The sequence below is a fragment of the Hemibagrus wyckioides genome, linkage group LG04 (assembly GCF_019097595.1).
Source record: "Hemibagrus wyckioides isolate EC202008001 linkage group LG04, SWU_Hwy_1.0, whole genome shotgun sequence".
Lineage (NCBI taxonomy): Eukaryota > Metazoa > Chordata > Actinopteri > Siluriformes > Bagridae > Hemibagrus > Hemibagrus wyckioides.
Window position 1 is genome coordinate 20,922,212 of NC_080713.1, and position 20,391 is coordinate 20,942,602.

The 20,391-nt window shown below is 40.6% G+C and overlaps 3 protein-coding genes across 4 annotated transcripts in view; 2 read left to right on the forward strand and 1 right to left on the reverse strand.

The window, feature by feature from the left end:
• zgc:173742 (DNA topoisomerase 1) overlaps positions 1-6,447 on the forward strand; it is a 63,849-nt gene extending 57,402 nt beyond the window's left edge. For both annotated transcript variants that reach the window (XM_058387195.1, XM_058387196.1), the window contains 4 exons: positions 2,706-2,833; positions 3,702-3,796; positions 5,018-5,167; positions 6,256-6,447. In XM_058387195.1, coding sequence (XP_058243178.1) covers positions 2,706-2,833; positions 3,702-3,796; positions 5,018-5,167; positions 6,256-6,358 — 476 coding nt within the window. In that variant the 3' untranslated portion in view covers positions 6,359-6,447. The remainder of the gene's footprint in view (positions 1-2,705; positions 2,834-3,701; positions 3,797-5,017; positions 5,168-6,255) is intronic.
• Positions 6,448-7,535: 1,088 nt separating this feature from the next.
• Positions 7,536-10,943, reverse strand: hsbp1b (heat shock factor binding protein 1b). The gene is made up of 4 exons (XM_058387200.1): positions 10,740-10,943; positions 10,239-10,305; positions 7,967-8,090; positions 7,536-7,862 (listed from the first exon to the last, which is right to left on the reverse strand). Exons 1-3 carry the CDS (start codon positions 10,782-10,784, stop codon positions 7,972-7,974), a joined length of 231 nt encoding a protein of 76 aa, XP_058243183.1. The 5' UTR covers positions 10,785-10,943; the 3' UTR covers positions 7,536-7,862; positions 7,967-7,971.
• A 191-nt stretch (positions 10,944-11,134) lies between these two features.
• si:dkey-246g23.2 (solute carrier family 66 member 2) overlaps positions 11,135-20,391 on the forward strand; it is a 54,908-nt gene continuing 45,651 nt past the window's right edge. The window contains exons 1-3 of the mRNA XM_058387199.1: positions 11,135-11,388; positions 16,067-16,362; positions 16,510-16,643. Coding sequence (XP_058243182.1) covers positions 16,154-16,362; positions 16,510-16,643 — 343 coding nt within the window. The 5' untranslated portion in view covers positions 11,135-11,388; positions 16,067-16,153. The remainder of the gene's footprint in view (positions 11,389-16,066; positions 16,363-16,509; positions 16,644-20,391) is intronic.

Genomic DNA, 20,391 nt, shown 5'->3' on the forward strand with positions numbered 1-20,391 from the left:
CAGGATTGCTCACGTGATGATGGAGTGGAACTGAGCTCAAAGCTTTAACATGGTGAGAGGTGAGAGGACTTGCACCTCTCACACTCTCACTGTTGTAGAAAGGGGGTTGGTTGTACAGGCTTAAGCCAGACCAGTGATCTCATCACCTCTGGGACAAACAGCTTGAACAGTTGGAGCAGTTAATGAAGCAGGTATTGATTAACATGCAGACTCTGAAAAACATCACTACAGGTTACAGAGGTTTAAAAAAATCTGTTTGAGTTCCTGAGACACTCTAGTCTGCTTCTCTATCTATCTATCTATCTATCTGTCTATCTGTCTGTCTGTCTGTCTGTCTGTGTCTTGCAGTCTGCTTCTCTCTCTCTCTCTGTCGATCAGTGTGTTTCTGTCTGTGTCTTTTTCTCTGTCTCTCTCTGTCTTTCAGTCTGCTTCTCTCTCTCTCTCTCTCTCTCTGTCTTTCAGTCTGCTTCTCTCTCTCTCTCTCTGTCGATCAGTGTGTTTCTGTCTGTCTTTTTCTCTGTCTTTCTCTCTGTCTTTTAGTCTGCCTCTCTCTCTCTCTGTCGATCAGTGTTTGTCTGTGTGTCTTTCTCTGTCTCTCTCTGTCTTTCAGTCTGCTTCTCTCTCTCTCTCTCTCTCTCTCTGTCTTTTAGTCTGCCTCTCTCTCTCTCTCTCTGTCGATCAGTTTGTCTGTGTGTCTTTCTCTGTCTCTCTCTGTCTTTCAGTCTGCTTCTCTCTCTCTCTCTCTCTCTCTCTCTCTCTGTCTTTTAGTCTGCCTCTCTCTCTCTCTCTCTCTCTCTCTCTCTGTATCAGTGTGTTTGTCTGTATGTCTTTTTCTCTCTCTCTCTCTCTCTCTCTCTGTGTGGGTGTGTTCCTGTCTGTCTCTTTATCTGTCTTTCAGTCTGCTTCTCTCTTTCTCTCTCTATAACTATCTATCTGTCTTACAGTATGCTTCACTCTCTCTCTCTCTCTCTCTCTCTGTCTTTTAGTCTGCCTCTCTCTGCCTTTTAGTCTGCCTCTCTCTCCCTCTCCTGGCTAAGTCACTCTGGGTCTCCAGAATCTCCATGGCGATAAGGGGTTGATATTTGGAAGGCAGAATTCAGAATGATGTTATAGTTACAGTGAGCTGTGTGACACTGACGCCACGGCCCACTAGCAGCAGCACGTAGCCTCGGGACCAATAACAACAGTACATTGCCATCATGACGGCCATCAGGTCAGGTGTTTTATAACACGGTGTGTGCAGCTTTGGGATGGACAACAATAAAGTGTGCTGTAGTTCTTCATGTCTTTTTTTGTCCATCTGTTCTGTATCTTATAAGAACCTAAATAACCTGCTGTGTGACAGAGCAGAGCCACAAAACATCTTTCTCTGATGTATAATAGCTTCCTTTGTCCATGCTGCTGAACAGATAAAGCTGTGAATGGCTTGGCTGGCAGAACATGAATGGAGACTTAAATTAGGAAAATGAAACAACCTGTTGTTTATCAGGAATTCACTTCACTATACAGGAATTAAAGCCATCTCCACTGCTGTGACCACAGAGCACATGCACGGTTTGTAGAAGGAAATTAGTTACAATTAATAACTCGTAACGTTTATTTAGTCGTAACTGCAGTTCACTTGTCTTCCTGATCATGATAACCCAAAATGAAACACAGAATTAACTTGTGACTGCAGCTACAGATGATTAATAACCGGCTTCTGGTATGTTTCCACTCTAATGATGTAATGTGTACACCACGTGTTACATATATCTGACCACAACAACCCAGAGGGACAAAGGGGATACTACCATCAATCAACGTTGCTTATGAGAGCATGATAGGTCAACGTGTGCTCTCTCTCTCTCCGTCTGGGTGTGAGTGTGTGTGTGTGTGTGTGTGTGTGTGAGAGAGAGAGAATGTGTGAGAGTGAGTGAGCGTGTGTATGAGTTTGTGTGAGTGTGAGAAAGTGCGAGAGTGAGTTTGTGTGTGTGAGAGAGAGAATGTGTGAGAGTGAGGTGTGTGTGTGAGTTTTTGAGTGTGTGTGAGAGTGAGTTTTCATGTGAGTGTGTGTGTGTGAGAGAGAAAGTGTGTTTTTGTATGTGTGTGTGCCTTACTCTGCACCCAGTCTCTCACTGTGTGTATTTGCTCTCATGCACAATTAAGCATTTAAATCATTCTGCATCTTTTACACACATGTTTGTTCCCATAAATATTTACCTAGTAATTATTGAAATCTGCTGTGCATGGGGATGTGTGCATGAAAGATTTACTTTTTTCTTTCTAAACAACACTATTATTAAAATAACCTGTTCATGAGGAACTGCTACTGTGTGCATGCACATATTTAAGTCACTGACAGAAGACATCACCCCTTTAAAGTAAGGAATAAGAAATGACAGGGTATGATGATGGAAGGGAAACGATAAGTGATGGTGTGCAGTCCATCATGAAGCTGAAGTGAGTTTCTGATAAAAGCACACCCCAGAATACAGCAGTGTACACCCAAGCAATCAGCCCACGGTTAAACAGAAATTTGTTCAGCTGGTCCTTTTTGTTGAAATTCAGAAAGCTTATTCTCTTATACTTGGCCTTGGTTTGTGTCCTAGTGTGCTTTATTTGATTTGGCATAAATGTAAAACCAAACACGACATCAAAATTCTTTAAATGAGCATAGAATTTGTGCATGATGATGATCATCCATCATCTTATCTGTATTTCAGCTTCAGATAACCAGGCGGAGAAGCTGCTGTCCTATAACAGAGCGAACCGTGCGGTTGCAGTTCTCTGTAACCATCAGCGGGCGCCGCCAAAAACCTTCGAGCAGTCCATGGCCAATCTGCAGACTAAGGTGAGGAGTTGCTGACATACAGCATGGAAAACATAAACTTCAATACCTACTGCACATTTTTAAAACTTCCTCCCTACTCCTACCCTGACCTGCACTCAGACTGTTTTACATTTTAATACACTACATTTCACATGCCATTATGATTATAATACAGGAAGAAAACTCTCTCACAGTCCATTGTAATATTTCTTGCTTCGTGGCTTATTTGAGGTGCTGTGACACACGGCCCTCTCACATGCCTAAGAGATTTATCAGTTAGCGCAGCTGATGTTGAGGAACGAATTTGCATCTTTATTCACTGACCACAATTCCCAATCATCAGAAAGGTATATTAGCTAACGTATTTAGGTTATTATTATTGTACTGTAGGCTCTGGGTTGTTGATCAGAGGATCAGGATTCAAGCCCCAGCACCACAGAGCTCCACTTTTGGGCAATTGAGCAAAGCCCTTAACCCTCTGTGCTCCAGGGGTGCTGCCCCTGCGCTCTGACCCCAACTTCCTCAGCTGGGATATGCGAAGAAAAGAATTCCACTGTGCTGTAATGTACGTGTGGCGATAATAAAGGCTTCATGCTCCCTTAAAAATAGTCACAGCAACATCATCAACAGTGATCACTAGATGCGTACAACGCTCGAGTCTAAGTGAACCGTACCCGAGCCCACCTCTTCAAGCAGGCAGGGTATGGAGCTGTTACACTAGTCAAATGAGCTGGGGTCAAATATGCTGAATACACACTAAAGCTCTATTATTGTGCTTGTTGAACATTCATGTGCTTTGTAATTGTATCAGTTGCTCTGGTTATACCTCTGTCTGATCTTTTAAGACATTGCTGACAGAAATGTGTCTCACTGTGCTTCTCTTTTTAAGATTGAGAGTAGGAAAGAGCAGCTAGCGCTTGCTAAGAAGGAGCTGAAGCAGGCCAAGAAGGAAGCCAAAGCGAACTCAGACAACAAACTGCTGGTGTAAGTGTTCTTCCCTGAAGCGATCAGTACAGTGTTCATCAGGGTGCTTCTCATTTTAATGTGCTTCCTTAGGTCCCCCCCCCCCCCCGTTCCTCTGAGGACATGAGAGGAATGCAGCATGTTAGGTTTATTAAAATCATCAATTGTTCTCATATGGGTATGCTTCAAGGATATATGCACTTTAATTAACTGTAATTCAATATTTTTTCTTTTTTTAAAAGCCATTATTATTTGTTTATCATTATACAGTTGGTATTTCTTGCACTGTCCATGTGGGAGAGGCAAATTATAGCAGATTATAGGTTTACATTTACGCTCATTTGGCAGACGCCTTTATCCAGAGCGATGTACAAAAGTGCTTAAAAGTCTCTATCAATGAATACAATTCTATACAATTTTATATCGTGTTAAAACACAGATAGTAATTGTGTGTTCATTATTAAGCCCGGAAATACGTTTACAGTGATAGACGGTAAAAACATTCCTGCATAGAATATACACATTATATATACAAAATAGTTGGTAGCTTTCCATTAAAGAAAGAACCCACAATGGTCACTGACCAAAGTGACCAAAGTAAATAATAAATACAAATACAAAGTAAATAATAAATACAAATTTACTGAAAATTGACATTGCTTTTGAATTGTGGTTCAACAGAAGCATTACTAATGAAACTGATCTGGACAAAAATGATGGTACTCTTTAATTTAATATTTTGTTTTACAACCTTTTTGAGGTTCAATCACTGCAATCAAGTGATTTCTGTGGCTCTCAATGAGACTTCTGCACTTGTGGGCAGGTATTTTAGCCCACTCCTCATGAGCAGACTGCTTCAGCTGTCTCAGGTTTTGAAGGTTGCCTTCTCCAGACTGCATGTTTCAGCTCTTTGCACACATGTTTAATAGGATTTAGATCAGGGCTCATAGAAGGCCACTTCAGAATAGTCCACTGTTTTGTTCTTAGCCATTCTTGGGTGTTTTTAGATGTGTTTTGTGCCATTATCCTGTTGGAGGACCCATGACCTGCGACTGAGACCATGTGTGTACATATCTTCTATGAGAAATAGATGTATTCGCTGTTCATGCTATTAAAATGAACCTTTTAAAGAACTGAAGTTTGTAAACAATCGTGTAATAGTTTGGAGTTGTCTCTCTAGTATTAAACATGGCATGCCTTTCTACGTGCTGTAATGGAAAGTGTTAAGGTGTGTGTGTTTAGTGTGGTAGAGAAGAAGAAGAAGGCAGTGCAGCGCTGTGAAGAGCAGCTGCTCAGGATGGAGGTTCAGGCAACAGACCGAGAAGAGAACAAGCAGATAGCCCTGAGCACCTCCAAACTAAACTATCTGGACCCACGCATCAGTGTGGCCTGGTGAGGCAGTTACTCACGGCACAAACCTCACCCCCACAAACAAAGCTTCAAATTCTATTCTCGGACCTATCTGGGATCAAATCCTGTGATCGGTTTCTTTCAAATTCTGTTCTGGGATCAAATTCTGGGATCTATTTCTTTCAAATTCTATTCTGGGATCTATCTAAAAATAGTTACAGGAATTTCACCTCGCTATCTTTAAATTATTTACTCATCAGTTCAACAATATTCATTTTACCCTTATGTTTTTAAAATCATAATTGATTTATGATTGCTGCATCAATCCACGTTTTTATGTTGATCATATCGATTAACAGAGAGACATTTTCTACTAAATACAGTTCTGAAAACTACAGGCCTTCTCACCTTCCTTCTCTTTTCTATGTATCAGTTTAGCTCTAAAGCTCTAAAAGGCAGAAAATCGCACTTCATTCTCAGGCTCTTGATCGACAAAACAGAAAAGCATTCAGCCTGCTGTCTGGATATCTCGCTAGTTCGAATCCTGACAGCCATCTATTTCGGAAAGTCAAAAAGAGCAAAATTGTCCTGCTGGCTTCCTTTCTCTCCCCTGTCAGTTACAGAAACCCTAGCTAATCACAGGTGTCTGTGAGCTCATGCATGTGAAGGGGTGGATAGCATTTTCCTCAGACTGTTGCACTCCTGGCTGGCTTCACCTGGAGGAAACAGACCCTTATAGCTGTTGTATAAAAGGAAATCAGCAGAAAATATAAACGGCAGAAACTGTTCATCTCACATGTAGACTGGTGATTGTTATATACAAATGCCAAATCTCTCTCCAGAATGATTAGCAGAATTGCTGTAAAGCAGAATGCTAGTTGCACCACCTATCGATAAACGTTATTACTATGGCAACCAGTAATAGAAACGCCGCCTGGCTATTTCATCCCACAGCGACTAGCCACACGCAACTCTCAAATCATTGGCTTAGCCATCTGACAGATTTTCCCAGACCACCGAATACACACATTCGTAACATTTGTGTTTTTTTTTTTATCCTATTGTGCATTAAAAATGGTGAGAATGTGCTAGAATGTACTGTACATTTCCCCCTGTCTCCTGCTTTGTAGGTGCAAGAACATGGAGGTGCCACTGGATAAAATTTATAACAAGACTCAGAGGGATAAGTTTGCCTGGGCCATTGACATGACTGAGCTCGACTTTGCCTTCTAATCCCATACCATGCATTTACAGTTCCACTTAACGTGTCTTAAAGTTTTTAAACAAGCATTTATAAACTTCTATTTTAGCATGAAAGTTTACTAGCCATTTTAAAATGCTGCCATGTTCTTTTAATATAAATTCAGTTCTTTTTTTACTATAAATTTCAATAAATATTTGTACGTTTACGTTTAGTGTCGCATGATCATTATTAAGAACTTGTGTACATGAACATTGTTGTTGGAGCCTTGTGCAGGGTTTACTCTGGTTGTGTAATGTTTACATCTACATTAACGTCTAGCAGACTTTCATATCCACACTGACTCACAAATTATCCAGGATCTGGTTAAATCCTGTAAGATGAGAGTAGCCATGGGAGTATGTGCTCATTTCAGTGTTTATTGAAGAGGTGGGACTGCAGGTTTTGTTAGAAGACTGAACCAGTGACTCAGATGTTAATAAAGCGAGGACAGAGGAGAGTCTTGAAGCCTGTTTTCCTTGCGTCTTGAGGGATTACAGGTCGAGACGTGCTTGTGGCTGGAAGGGAACAGGAATACAGGCTGAGGTCTGATCAGTGACTTTGTGAGTGTTTTAAATTAGATAAGGGACACTAAAGCAAGCTGCTGGAGAACATTTGTAGCAATTGTGAGATAATTTGCAACAATTTGAAGACTTGTCTGTACATGACTACAGTTTAAGCAATGCTGTGATGAGCAGAATGTTTATCGTCTGCATGTTTCACCATGAACAAGTATCCTCTTTTGATGGATGTGTCACTGTGGCATCTGAGTGTCTGGTGTGAACATTCTGCATGTTAGCGCTGATCTTTCTTTGTTCCTATGCGAGTATGCAACATGTATAGACTACACATTCCTACTTTTTTAGCTGCTCAAATTCAATGAACTGAAGGGGAAAGGACCAGGATGTTCTTGGTGTAGTGGTTGCTTTCACTTGGAAGCACCTTTATCTAGAAATTGAGCATCAGTTTTTTAAGCCAGTTAAAAACAAACTTGACCGAACTGCAAAATCTTCTCTTTAGTTTGCCTCGCTTTTTTTTTGCTTAAATTTGCTAGGCACAGGAAAGGAGATAGAAAAGATTAGCCCTCTTATCCACCGATATACTTTTTGCAATGTATGGCATGTTTTAAAACCTCTGTAACGTGTGATCAGGTGCTACAAAAAGTGCCGCCTGTTTTATATGAAACCATTTTATTAGCACAAACTCAGTTGAAACTGGAATGGTGTTTGGCACAGAGAGTGCGCTCATATTACAGTACCAGGCCTCAACCATGCTGCTGGCTGGCCTTATAAAGCGTGCTAAAAAAATGATATGCACTATCCATAAAGAAAAGCCTAAATATTAGAGAACACTATCAGGAATATCTATAAGTATTAGCTGAAGTCAGTATAAAAAGAACTATACAACAATACAACAGATCAGATCAGATCAGGCAGCGCTACTGGAGAAAGGTTGCTGCTCTCGGAGTTTCCTTTATTCCATCGTTACCAGAAAATCCTGTTCAAGAGAATAGAGGAGTTTAGGTCTACTGTACACTAAACAGATAAGTCAAGTTTTATATAAAAGCTTTTGCAAGATATTTAATTGACTGTAAATGTTACCTTCATTAAGAAGCTTCGCCTTCTTTGGCCTTGTTCTCTCCTTCTGCTTCCTCTACCCCAGCCTGAGTCATCAGGTCAGCGATGTTCTTCTCCAGGTCATCGATGCGTGTGCTCATCTCATCGAGTGGCTCATGTTAAGGAATACAGATGGAGTGCTATGCGACTGTGGTTTTTGGGATGCAAATGTTTCCCTTGATATTGGGAAACTGTGCCTAAACAATGAGTGTCTGAATGGAGACCTATGTGTATATACAGAATAGGATGCTAAACACTGAACAGGATCCCAATCAGATCAAACCAAATATGACATTTTTTTATCCATTAGTTATCAATCAGTTTGTCAGTGAAGACTGATCTTTATGAAATACTGATACCCTACTACTTCTTGAAGTCTCATCAGCTGAAGGCTGCTTGCTGCTGCTGAGGATGACCCACATGGACATACATGACATTACTGTAAATAGCAACACTTACAAACCATGGAAATGGCTTGAGACTGCAGTTACCATCATCAGATTTGCACTTATGTCTCCATCAGTGAGCAGTTGAAAACTTCAACAAGACTTAATGAATTTCTTAATAGTGCACTTTATGATTTATCACACGATCTGGCATCACCCAGATGAGGACAAGTTCCCTTTTTGGATCTGGTTCCTCTTACGGTTTTGCTCCTGTTATCACCTCAGGGGGTTTTTCATTGCCATTATCACTGCTGCCATTAAGGATAAATTTAAAATTTATCATTTGTATCCTGAATTTATAGTTTTCTGTAAAACTGCTTATGCCCATCATTGAAACTGAATTGGAAATTTACTTTGCTTATGTTCTTGGGTTGTTTTTTTTTTTTGTTTTTTTACAAAGGTAGCAGGCTGAAAAGTTCAACCCAGATTTCAGCTCTTCCTGAGGGATCCCCAGACATTCCCCAGTCAACTGTGAGATCTAATCTCTCCAGCAGGTCTTTGGTTTCCCCTGGGGTCTTTATCCACTGGGATGATGCACAAAGGAATAAAAATTGATTGCATTATAAATTTCATTTACACAGAGGGATATTTTCACTCCAGTGTTGCTCGCTTCCAACAGGAAGTTATGATTTCAGATGATGATCAATCACAATTTGCATCAAGCTTAAAAGATAACAAAAGATATCAGTATTTTTAATCTCCAAATGAGCTGAAAACCTGTAGACTGAATGAAAGAAACACAAACATAAAAATTACGACTGCATTTGATAAGGGGAACTTGGAATGGCCTCCTCACAACTCCTAATAATTCAGCAAGTAACGTCAAACCAACATGGTGTCACAGAATCAACAGTAAACAAAGCAGGACTTCTTACATTTAAAGTTCTGCTGCACATACACTATATTGCCAAAAGTTTTGGGACACCCCTCCAAATCATTGAATTCAGGGGTTGCGTTTGGCCCCTTAGTTCCAGTGAAAGGAACTCTTAATGCTTCAACATACCAAGACATTTTGGACAATTTCATGCTCCCAACTTTGTGGGAACAGTTTGGGGATGACCCCTTCCTGTTCCAACATGACTGTGCACCAGTGCACAAAGCAAGGTCCATAAAGACATGGATGAGCGAGTTTGGTGTGGAGGAACTTCACAGAGTCCTGACCACAACCTGATAGAACACCTTTGGGATGAATTAGAGTGGAGACTGTGAGTCAGACCTTCTTGTTCAACATCAGTGCCTGACCTCACAAGTGCGCTTCTAGAGGAATGGTCAAAAAACTCCCATAAACACACTCCTGAACCTTATGGAAAGCCTTCCCAGAAGAGTTGAAGCTGTTATAGCTGCAAAGGGCGGGGCAACTCCATATTACATTCAAGTACATGTAAAGGCAGACGTCCCAGTTTTGGCCTGGCTCGCAGTCTCCACTCTAATTCATCCCAAAGGTGTTCTATCAGGTTGAGGACAGGACTCTGTGAAGTTCCTCCACACCAAACTCACTCATCCATGTCTTTATGGACCTTGCTTTATGCACTGGTGTGCAGTCATGTTGGAACAGGAAGGGGTCATCCCCAAACTGTTCCCACAAAGTTTGGAGCATGAAATTGAAAAATGTCTTTGTATGCTGAAGCATTAAGAATTCCTTTCACTGGAACTAAGGGGCCAAGCCCAACCCCTGAATTTAATGATTTAGAGGGGTGTCCCAAAACTTCTGGCAACATAGTGTACTCTTCAAGCATGAAACATCAGAGCATTCATCACTTCTAGATGTTGTGTGTGTCCACATTTTTCAATGATCAGGGTTCGAAGGATATTTCTCCCGATGATTTGATCTGACATCGTCTGGAATTTGTCCTGCATCTGCTGCAGCAACGTCTGCACCTGTCACATAGCACAAAACACAACAATCACGCCACCGAGTTACATTATTTATTTCAGCCAGCACATTATTATAAACTCCTAACACCAGTGCTCAAATTATGCTCTAAGAACCATCAAATTGGAGAGTGTGATCAAGGAAACAATTGCGAAATACAGCTCCCTGTGAAGTGAAGTATATAGTTTGGACTAGCAACCTATAAACGACTCAGTTATTTCATTCTAGCTGACCAAACATCAGTTTGATCGCTCACTGGAAAAAAAAAAGATACTGATGATCTACTACTGATTTTCAGATCATCTCTGATTATCTAAATATAACTTCCGAGACCATCTACGCACAGTATTTAGCAATACTGTGGTATGGTGATTGTTATGCTAGCTCGCTAGCCTAGCCTAGCCTCGCCTAGTTTAGCAACCCGATGTTTGAAACTCACCACTGCTGTCAGGTCTTGCACTGATTTCGGATCTGTCTCTGCCATGATTAGTGTTTGTGCAAAAATAAAACAAGCAAAATGCAACACAGCACCGATCCAAAGTCGATTATCCGCCTAATAATATTTGACGTGCTCCAGAAAAATATCAGCTGTTGACAACACCGGCGAGATTGTCTCGGAAGTCTCGTGAGATCATAAAGGAAATCTCGTGTTGGAAGGAATTTCAGCTTCCTAACCTTACAATAACAAAATAATATTCTAACCAAATTAGATAAATAATATCACACAGCCATATCAATAATAATTGAATAATCTGATGTGAAAAGGTTTGTTTGTTGTCCTAGGTGTGATTTATATTTTGCTTTTTTTCTCTCTGCATATGGTCCACTCCGCCCCGCAGTCTTTCATTAGGGCTGTGCTGTATTTAGAACATGCGTTCAGAGTTAACCCGGAGAGTCCATCGGTGACTCTGTCTGTATTATTTTTTTTTTTAAAAATATTATTATTATTATTTAACCCTCTTCCTTCATCTGCCTTTAGAAGCATTTGGTTGATTTCGCGGAGTAAAAAAATCGCATCAGTGTAAGTGATAACTCCTAAACCCCCACAGGAGACAGGAACTGCTGGCTGTAGTCTTCGCCTTGTAGAGGTAAACATTCAGCTTATCTTCTAATGTCAAGATGCTTAGGACAAACATATATATGTGTCAGTGATTCTGTTGAATAGTGTCATGGTGAACATAACAGAACAGGAAATCCTATAACAGGCTGTACACCCTTAAAGATTTAATCTGGTGTTTAAAACAGTATGCAGGCTTCCTTCTGCCTTTTCCTTCAGCATTCACTACAAGGTTAAGACATTTCTTAGATTTCTCTAATCACTGCTGATGGATTTAATAATAAACATACGAAAGACTCATCATTCAACCCATCAGAACGACACTGCTGTGGTTTCTTTTTCTATCCTTTCTTTCTTTCTTTCTTTGTATTCAAATGAATAGTATGAATAGTTGTCTCGTGCACTTTTGCAGCATGTAAGGGCGCGCGCGCGTGCTATTCATAGACTACTAGGGTTAGCCAAACGCGCTTTTCTGTAAGTGCTGAATCTCAGTGTTAAAAGACATAACACATGAACAAACCGCATTCTTGCGTTTACACAATCTGCACGGTGTGTGTGTGTGTGTGAAGGTCCTGTACGAGTCAGAAAAAAAGGAAGTAGATACCGTATAAACTCGTGTGCTGGGGAACAAAGTGAGTAGTATAAGCAAAAGCCCAGCCCCCTCCCATGCTCATGCTTAAATTTACTCAATAGTTTCTTAAAGGAAAACTCAACCGTGAAACAGATCCGTTTTGTTCATAATCAGATATGTGTGATAGTGATGCCAGTGCTGTTTTTTTCTGGTTTGTGCTGTTTTCCCGTTATTCCAGTAAGAAGTTAGTGGTTGTGTGCTGTGCTGACGTCACGGGGGGGGCATTAATAACAATTATAAGTTCAGTGATTTCAGGAAATACATAAGGGAACTCCTCCTAAGAGCAATACAATTTCCAGCATCATTCTGTGTGATATTAATCAGATATGAATATAGAAGTAGTGGACAGTGTGAACATTTGGTCTCCAAGTTCCAGCTAAACAACACAGAGACTTAGTTAGTTAGTCAGAGATGATGAGCGTTGTGGTGTTGGTGGCATTATTAGCCGGAATGGTGACATTTTGAGCAGGGTGTGTGTACAAATGCAGTGGTAAGAGATCAAGAAAGATTTAAGGCCTGAAGCACTGCTGCATTGATCTCTTTAGGTAACTAATGCTAAAAGCCACTGTACACTTAACTTGTAAAGTTTAAGTCTGATTTTCCAGAGTCTCCGATCTAACTGTGTTCTAATAAACAACATGAATGCCCAGAGCAGGATCATATTTGACTCAACATTTTAATTTTAATATTTAGACGAATAGACAGATTGTAGACACCTGACCATCAAACCCATACGTAGATCAAATTTGAAATACACAAATAAATGTAATGGATATCTTTGTATGCTCTTCCGGCATGACAATACCCCTGTGCACAAAGCTAGCTCCATGAAAACATGGTGTGCCACAGTTTGACCTGCACAGAGTCCTTACCTCAAACTCACTGAACACCACTGAGATAAACTGGAACACCCACTGCACCCCAGACCTCCTCATCCTCCTGACATCAGTTCCTGTGACCTCACTAATGCTCTTTTGCCTGAATGAGCACCAATTCCCTCAACGTGGCTCCAAAATCTCGTGGGAAATCTTCTCAAAAGAGTGGAGGTTATCATAACGGGACATTTGATATGAGATATTCAAGAAACACATGTTATGCTCAGATCTACAAACCTTTGGCCATATAGTGTATGAATTATTTCTGCATGAACGTTCATCTTTGGACTGAAATTATGTTGCATATCTAAACTCACAAAGCAGTAAAAGCACCCTTTCACAGCCAAAAAGCTACATATTAAGTAAAATAAAGTTTTATCAAGTAGAAAATAAGAAAATGGGACTATTACTGCTGAGTTTGTGCTGATTGTAGGATTGAAAGTTTTTAGGATTAAGTTTGTAGGATTGTAGGTTTGTTTATGTCAAAGAACTCAGTCAGGATGTCTAGGTACCTTTCCCCAGGTTCCTGACTTGAAATTCCTAGATAAATGACTATTAAATTGCATTTTTCTCTGTCACAGGTCATGCTTTTCCTACTTCTATGTACTATGAACACTAGGTAGTTGAACAGCATTTTGGGTAGCACAGGAAAATAGGAGTATGTCAATGAAAGAAGTTCATTGACATGGGTGGATTTTTCCATTCAATCTTTTCCTGTACTGTAGCTACAGCCTGGAAACTCTAGACAGTCAGTTGTTGTTGTTGTTGGTGTCTTTCTTTGCCTGCTCCCTGTTCTAGGTCTCCACAGTGGACCAGCCGATACCTATATTTGATTTTGGCACAGGTTTTACTCTGGATGCCCTTCCTGATGCAAGCGTCTCATTTTAAACTGCGCTGTGTAAATTTATTGCATAATCAGGTCACAACGATCACACAAGTATCAACATGTTCCACAAACAGCGCACTGCTCAAGCTTTTCCATCTTCCTATTGTCTTGCCACAGGCCTTGCTCATGCAAATATGCCACAAACAGCATGATTTGAATTGCATGTCCTTGTATCCAGTGGCTTTGTGTAGCAGTTTAGCTCTGTTAAGGACAGTACACTGAATATTGTTCTGATAAAGGGCTAACTGTAACTGTACACCTAAACTAGAACAACAAGGTAGGTGTGTCATGTTGTGGGCAATAAATGAAGTACATATGCAGTGTTTCAGGCACTAGTGTGTGTGAGATATAATAATTATCAGTGCCTCCCACACAAACTCTCTAACATATCAGTGGTCCTGCTACACCATTCAGTGATATCTGGTCAGTTGTGAAGTCTTATGACGGCCCTGTTTTATTTATATAGAGTGTCTTTATGACTTTGCACAGAAACAGTGAATAATTGTTCACTTATATGCTAGTATGTATAGATACCAGGTAGTAAATATCACAGCATATTAAGAGATTCCAGAGGACATATGATGAAATACTACACTGCATATATTACAGCAACATGCTAAGCTGGTTCTCACATTGCACATGTTCGCTGCAGTCCGCATTGATAGCTCAAGTGGTTAAGGCTCTCGGTTGTTGATCAGAAGACTGACATTCAAGCCCCAGCACCACCAAGCTGCCACTGTTGAGCCCCTGAGCAAGGTCCTTAATGCTCCAGGAGTCCTGTATCATGGCTAACTCTGTGCTCTAACCCCAGCTTTCAAAACTTGGGATATGCGAAGAAAGAATTTCACTGTGCTGTAATGGATTCGCAGGAATCTTGACACAGATTTAGTGCAACAGTAGTCTCAGGTTCAATACTGTGGTGTGTTTCACATGACAGTCTTAACATAAAGAATTTTTATGGAATTTTTCATGCAACTTTTTGTGTTGTTTTCAGACTAAACTGCAAGTGTGAAAGCCCCCAAAGATATCTCCATGAATACCTTTTTCAAATTTCCGTGTGTGTGTGAGGAATGTTCGAAAGCCGTTCATAACTGTTTGGGAAATCCTAGATGTTCAGGAGCCTAACCCTAGCCCTGTGGTCTAAGAGGGAGGAAAAAGAGCAGAATGTTGTGGGTGCAGACTTTCTATAGTCTCATCTAGCTGAGAAAATAGGGCCAGAGTTTGAAGAGGCAATTTCTTTGCAATAGAGCTATTTTTAGGAAGTGGTGTTTAATCTGCAGGTTTGCACAGGAAGTGGAAAGAAGGAAAACCTGCTGCATTTAGATGATAAAAGATTTCATAAAGCAGGGGGTGGCATGAGGCTGAGCTGAAATTGGATTTAGACATTTTACTGCAACCCTGTGTCAGGATATAGTCACCTCTCTCTCTCTCTCTCTCTCTCTCTCTCTCATTGCTATAGAATACATATTGCTCATTCACACCGGGTTAAAAAATGTTCATAGTTCACACCATCATGCTCTGAGCGTGGTAATGAAGGGCAGGAACACTCTGGGAGTAATTAATCCTGCTTAAGATGAGTAATTAATCCTGTTTGAGGTGAGGTAGAGAATCATAGTACAGTTTCAGTGTCAGCGTCTGTGTAGCTGTGTTTAGGTACATGCATGGACACGTACAGAGAAAACTCAAAGTTCAGTCAGTCAAAAAAAATAAATTAAGTCAGGTGTATGGCTGAAATGAAAGTGTTTTGTTTCCTCTCAATTATTTTCTGGTATTAAAAGCATATTTCCTGATATTTTAAGATCATGTATTTGTTGATATTTTCCTATAAATAAATAAATACAAATAATTAATAACAATAATACAAAATAGATAACATTTCCATGGTTTATACATATTAAATCCATCAATACCATTAAAGTCGTATTAACAATGACATTGAATATTCATATAAACCATAAAAAAGTGAGATTTGCATTATTGTCATGCAATGGATAATCTGGATAATTTAATTTAATCTGGATAACATTTCTGATCCTGAAATAAGATCCACCTCAAGCCAGAGTGAATAGCTTAAACTTGGGTGAAGAGAAGGGCTTGTGTTGCAATTATATTTCTCCTTGCAGGCAACAGAGGGCAGTTAAAATGACACCATCCCTTTAATGCAATAATTGCCTTACAATTATTGCTTTAAATCTGCAAATTATCCTTACATTCTTTTGATACAACATTGCACACTTACTTTTTTTTTTTGTACTGATTATACTTTGTGCTTTTCCCTTCTGTATGTAAATTCTCTTCTGTATGTAAATGATCTCAGGACGAGTGTATGAGTTCAGCAGCAGCAGAGGCGGCGGCTGTGGTGGAGGTGGAGGAGGAGTTGTTGGTGCTGGTGGGGCACTGAGCCATGGACCCTGAGCTGGAGGAGTCAGTCGGGTCAATGGAAAGCTCATGGACTCTTCTGTCATGGCTAGCCTCATGTGTGATGGTGTTTGGGGGTGCAGTACCATACATCCCCCAGTACCAGGAGATCCAGAAAACCAGCAACACAGAGGGCTTCTCCACCCGGGTGTGCCTGGTTCTGCTCATCGCCAATATACTGCGCATCTTCTTCTGGTGAGTGCAGGAGAAATAATTCTTCACTTCCTGCAGTACTGTTTCACAGAGGTTGAATTTTTAGATGTGATTAAGCAACAGGAACCCATATTACAGAAGTACTGTGTACGTGTGTGTATGTGTATGTGTATGTGTGTGTGTCTGCAGGGTCGGGAAGCAGTTTGAGCTGACTCTGCTTGTACAGAGTGTGGTGATGATTCTGACCATGCTGGCTATGCTACACTTGTGCTGCACTGTCCAGATTAGCAACCGGGTCAGCACCAAACAACACCGCATCACAGGTAATGACCTTTTATTTAGCTCTGCATCACCGTCATGTACATAACATCCTATAATACCTTAGGACAGGCGTGTCCAATCTTATCCACAAAGGGCCGGTGTGGGTGCAGGTTTTCATTCCAACCAGGCAGAAGCCACACCTGAGGTAGGTGGCTCAGGTGTGGCTCCTGCTTGATTGAAATGAAAACCTGCAGCCAAACCGGCCCTTTGTGGATAAGATTGGATGTCCCTGCCTTAGGAGATTATACTGGCAGAACTTTAACCAAAAAGAAATTTTGGCACACATTACGTTCAGGACCTTAAAACAGTAAGTAAATATGTTTCTGGTAAAATATTATGGATGTATTCAGTGATATGCCATTTTTTTTGTTGGCACTGTACTTTCATTATTCCTGTGAGACGTTAGTGGTTGTTGGCTGCTCTGACGTCAAAAGCTAGAGCAGATACCATCACGTTTTATAGCTATTTTACTGACTAATGAAAATGCAAAAGCTCATTTTCTCAATCCACTGTTGAAACAGTACACGGAAAACACTGGACTTAATATTTATGCAATGCATCTCAGCAACAAGATATGGCCAAACTTTTGCAGACACCTGACCTTAACACCCATAAGAGGGTCTTCCACTAACAGCTGCTACAATGTTGTAGCATTGAACTCTTCCATCACTGGAACTAAGAGGCCCAAACATGTTCCAGCATGACACTGCAATTGTGCACAAAGTGAGATCTATGAAGACACAGTTTGCCAACACTGGAGTAGACAAACTCTAATATCCTGCCCAGTGCACTGACCTCAACCCCACTGAACACCTTTGGGATGAATTTGAAAGGCAACTTCACACCAGGTCTTGTTGCCAGACAGCAGAGAGCAACCTGTTATGCTCATGTGGCTGAATGAACACAAATCCCCACAGGCACATTCCCAAATCTAGCAGGGTAGAGCTTATTATAGCAGCAAAGAAGGAACAACTCCGTATTAATGCCCATGGTTTTTGGAATGGGATGTTCAAAACTCTTTATACCTTTGGCCATATAGTGTATATGACACTTTTGCACTGAGGGTCTTTTATTTAGTTATCAAATCTAGCCACTATTCTCCCAGAAAACTGAAGAATAAATGCCAGTGCTGTGTGCATGGTGTGTGAAACATGATTCCTCACCCTCAGCTTCATCTCTCCAGTTCATAATTGTTGGTGTGTGCGTGACCATTTTTGTTAAAATCCCACTTGTACAAATCATTACTTGAAGTTGGTTTTATTTCCCAAAATATAAACAAACTGCTAGCTTTATTTAAACCCTGACCAGGCAGTTACCAAGGATGCATGAATAAACACTGTACATTCATGTTAATGAAAGAGGCCTTCCTTGATCCTGTATACTTCATAACTTCCTGCTTGCTCTCACCCACAAGAACGTTACCCCCCCTACACACACTTGTTTATAATACATTATCTGTTTATTTCGAAGAACTTATTCATATTTGCTTTCATCACTATTCTACTCAGAGACACATAAATACAATATTGCTCTCAAATGTGCCCAAAAATAAGCAAGCTCAGCAGACAGGTGTATCGAGAATAGAAATGTTGCCTCCTGAAGAATCTGACTGGAATACACTGAAACAGACAAACAGCACTGCAGCAGGGGTAATGCGCTGAATAAATGAATTTAATCCTCCATTTGAGCAGATTTTAAGAGCATTGCAGGACCCTTAGGACTTTTTTATCCTCTTTCCGCATTATTATACGCTAATCCTGAGCACACATGAATTGCCAGAAGAGGGTGCCATAGTCTGCAGAAAAGCGTTATTGAAGCTTTAGGTTGTTTTCACCTCAGTGTAGTGTCAGTTCACCTCATGTTACCCCACAGTGAGTCATTTTGCTGCATTAGTTTAGCTGGTATTTGACTCTGGGCATGAGACTATGCTAAGTCCTGATTATTATATAATATCTAAATAGCAGTTTTTGTTTAAAACCAGCTCAGTCATGACAGCTTGTAAATGCTTGTAGTCTTGCTCCTGTGTAGCTGTTTTTGTACTGGGTGGTTGAATGAAAAGAATGAGAAGCATTGTTAATATTTTAAATGTTTGCTGTTGAAAGGTTGGTGGTCTCCACCATCCAGCTCCAGACATGTTATCTGGAATCTTTGATATTAGAGCCAGATTCATAACTGGATTTGGTGAAGGACTCTTAAGACGACCTTAGCAGCCAGCTGCCCTGCTTGTTGTTTTTATTCAAGGCTGCTGGTTGAACCTGCAGGAGTCATACAACAGAAAGCAACGTTGGAGTTCACACAGGGTCAGTTTAGAGTGGCGATGATTTATGAAGAATTCAAGCGTCAGTTGATTGGCTTTTTCCATGTCCAGAAGGAAGTTCAATATAAGTCAGCCATTTATTGTCCTGCTGCCCGAGGGAGGAGATGGGATGATGAAAATGTGTAATATGGTAATAATTAGAGAGCCGAATGTGGAATCAGACAGCAGCCTAATTTACCTGTCATTCTGATCGATTGGAGTGGAGAAGTCTTAGTGTGAGTAGTGTGATTTCTCAGGCCTTCTATGCTGGTATGTCTGTCTTCAAAGGCTGCTTATTTCTTTTCACAATTGCACTCAGAAAATTTTGTTAGTCTAAACGATTTTGTCTTCGAAGGTGTTTGAATATTAACGAGACTAGAATTTCGTACCGGCACTGGCTGTGCTGCAGTTGTACTGCATAAACCACCGAAGGTGAAAAATACCTGGATTTTCCATTGTATATGCCTTATTCAGGGTTAGATTTGCTTTTGGGCCTGGAGTAAATGCATCATGTTCAATCTTCAGCTGAACCATCCAGGTATATATTTTTCTCCATCATCTCCTCAGAAATATACAGACCAAATTTTGTACAGTTTTTTGGTCATCTGATTATTACCATATCATGTGACACAGATTTTTAGATAATTAATGGACAGCCAGTCATTTCTAAGTTTTTTTAATCCTCTAATGTAAGATGCTGCCCCCTTAGTCTGAGTGTTTTGCGTCGGCTTTAATAATATGAAATAGGGGAAGGAGATTCCAATGTTGAGCTGAACCCACTGACCATCAGTTACTTTCACTTGCCCTAAAGGCATGTCTGAGAGTTTCATCCTGTGTCTGCTCCAAAGGGAAATCCCTTTGTGGAATTCCTTGGAGGGGGTTAGGGGATGGATTACCTTACCAACTTGTGTGTCCCTATGATGCAGAGCCGACGTTGACGGCCTATGGCCACCGCTGTGCCCACACTATGCTATACTGTTGCAGGGCCCATCCACACAAATTCTCCTCCAGAGTATCTGAAATGCCAGTGAAATTTCCAATTTCATTTCACTGTTCTTCGCTTTTGTCTCCTGATTTGGATCGTGACCGCCTCTGAGGGATATTCATGCACATCCACATGCACACCTCACCTTCCTCTGATGTGCTATAGCCAGTGCCTCACCTTGAACCAGGCACTGATAAATTGAGGTCTGATTACAGCCTGAATCCTCCAATGCGTATTATGTACCCCATTGAATGCCTACCGGTACACGGTATATCCCAGCTGGATCAGTGATGGCCTGCAATATCATGAACAATATGCAATATAAATGATCAGTTGTATATCTGAAAGTCATTTAAAACTTGCTGCCAAATAAATAAAGATCATTATAAATAATTCTGTGCATGCATATGCTGGAATACAATACATTTAAGATCTTATGGCCACGTGTGTTGCTGTCATCCAGGTTCTT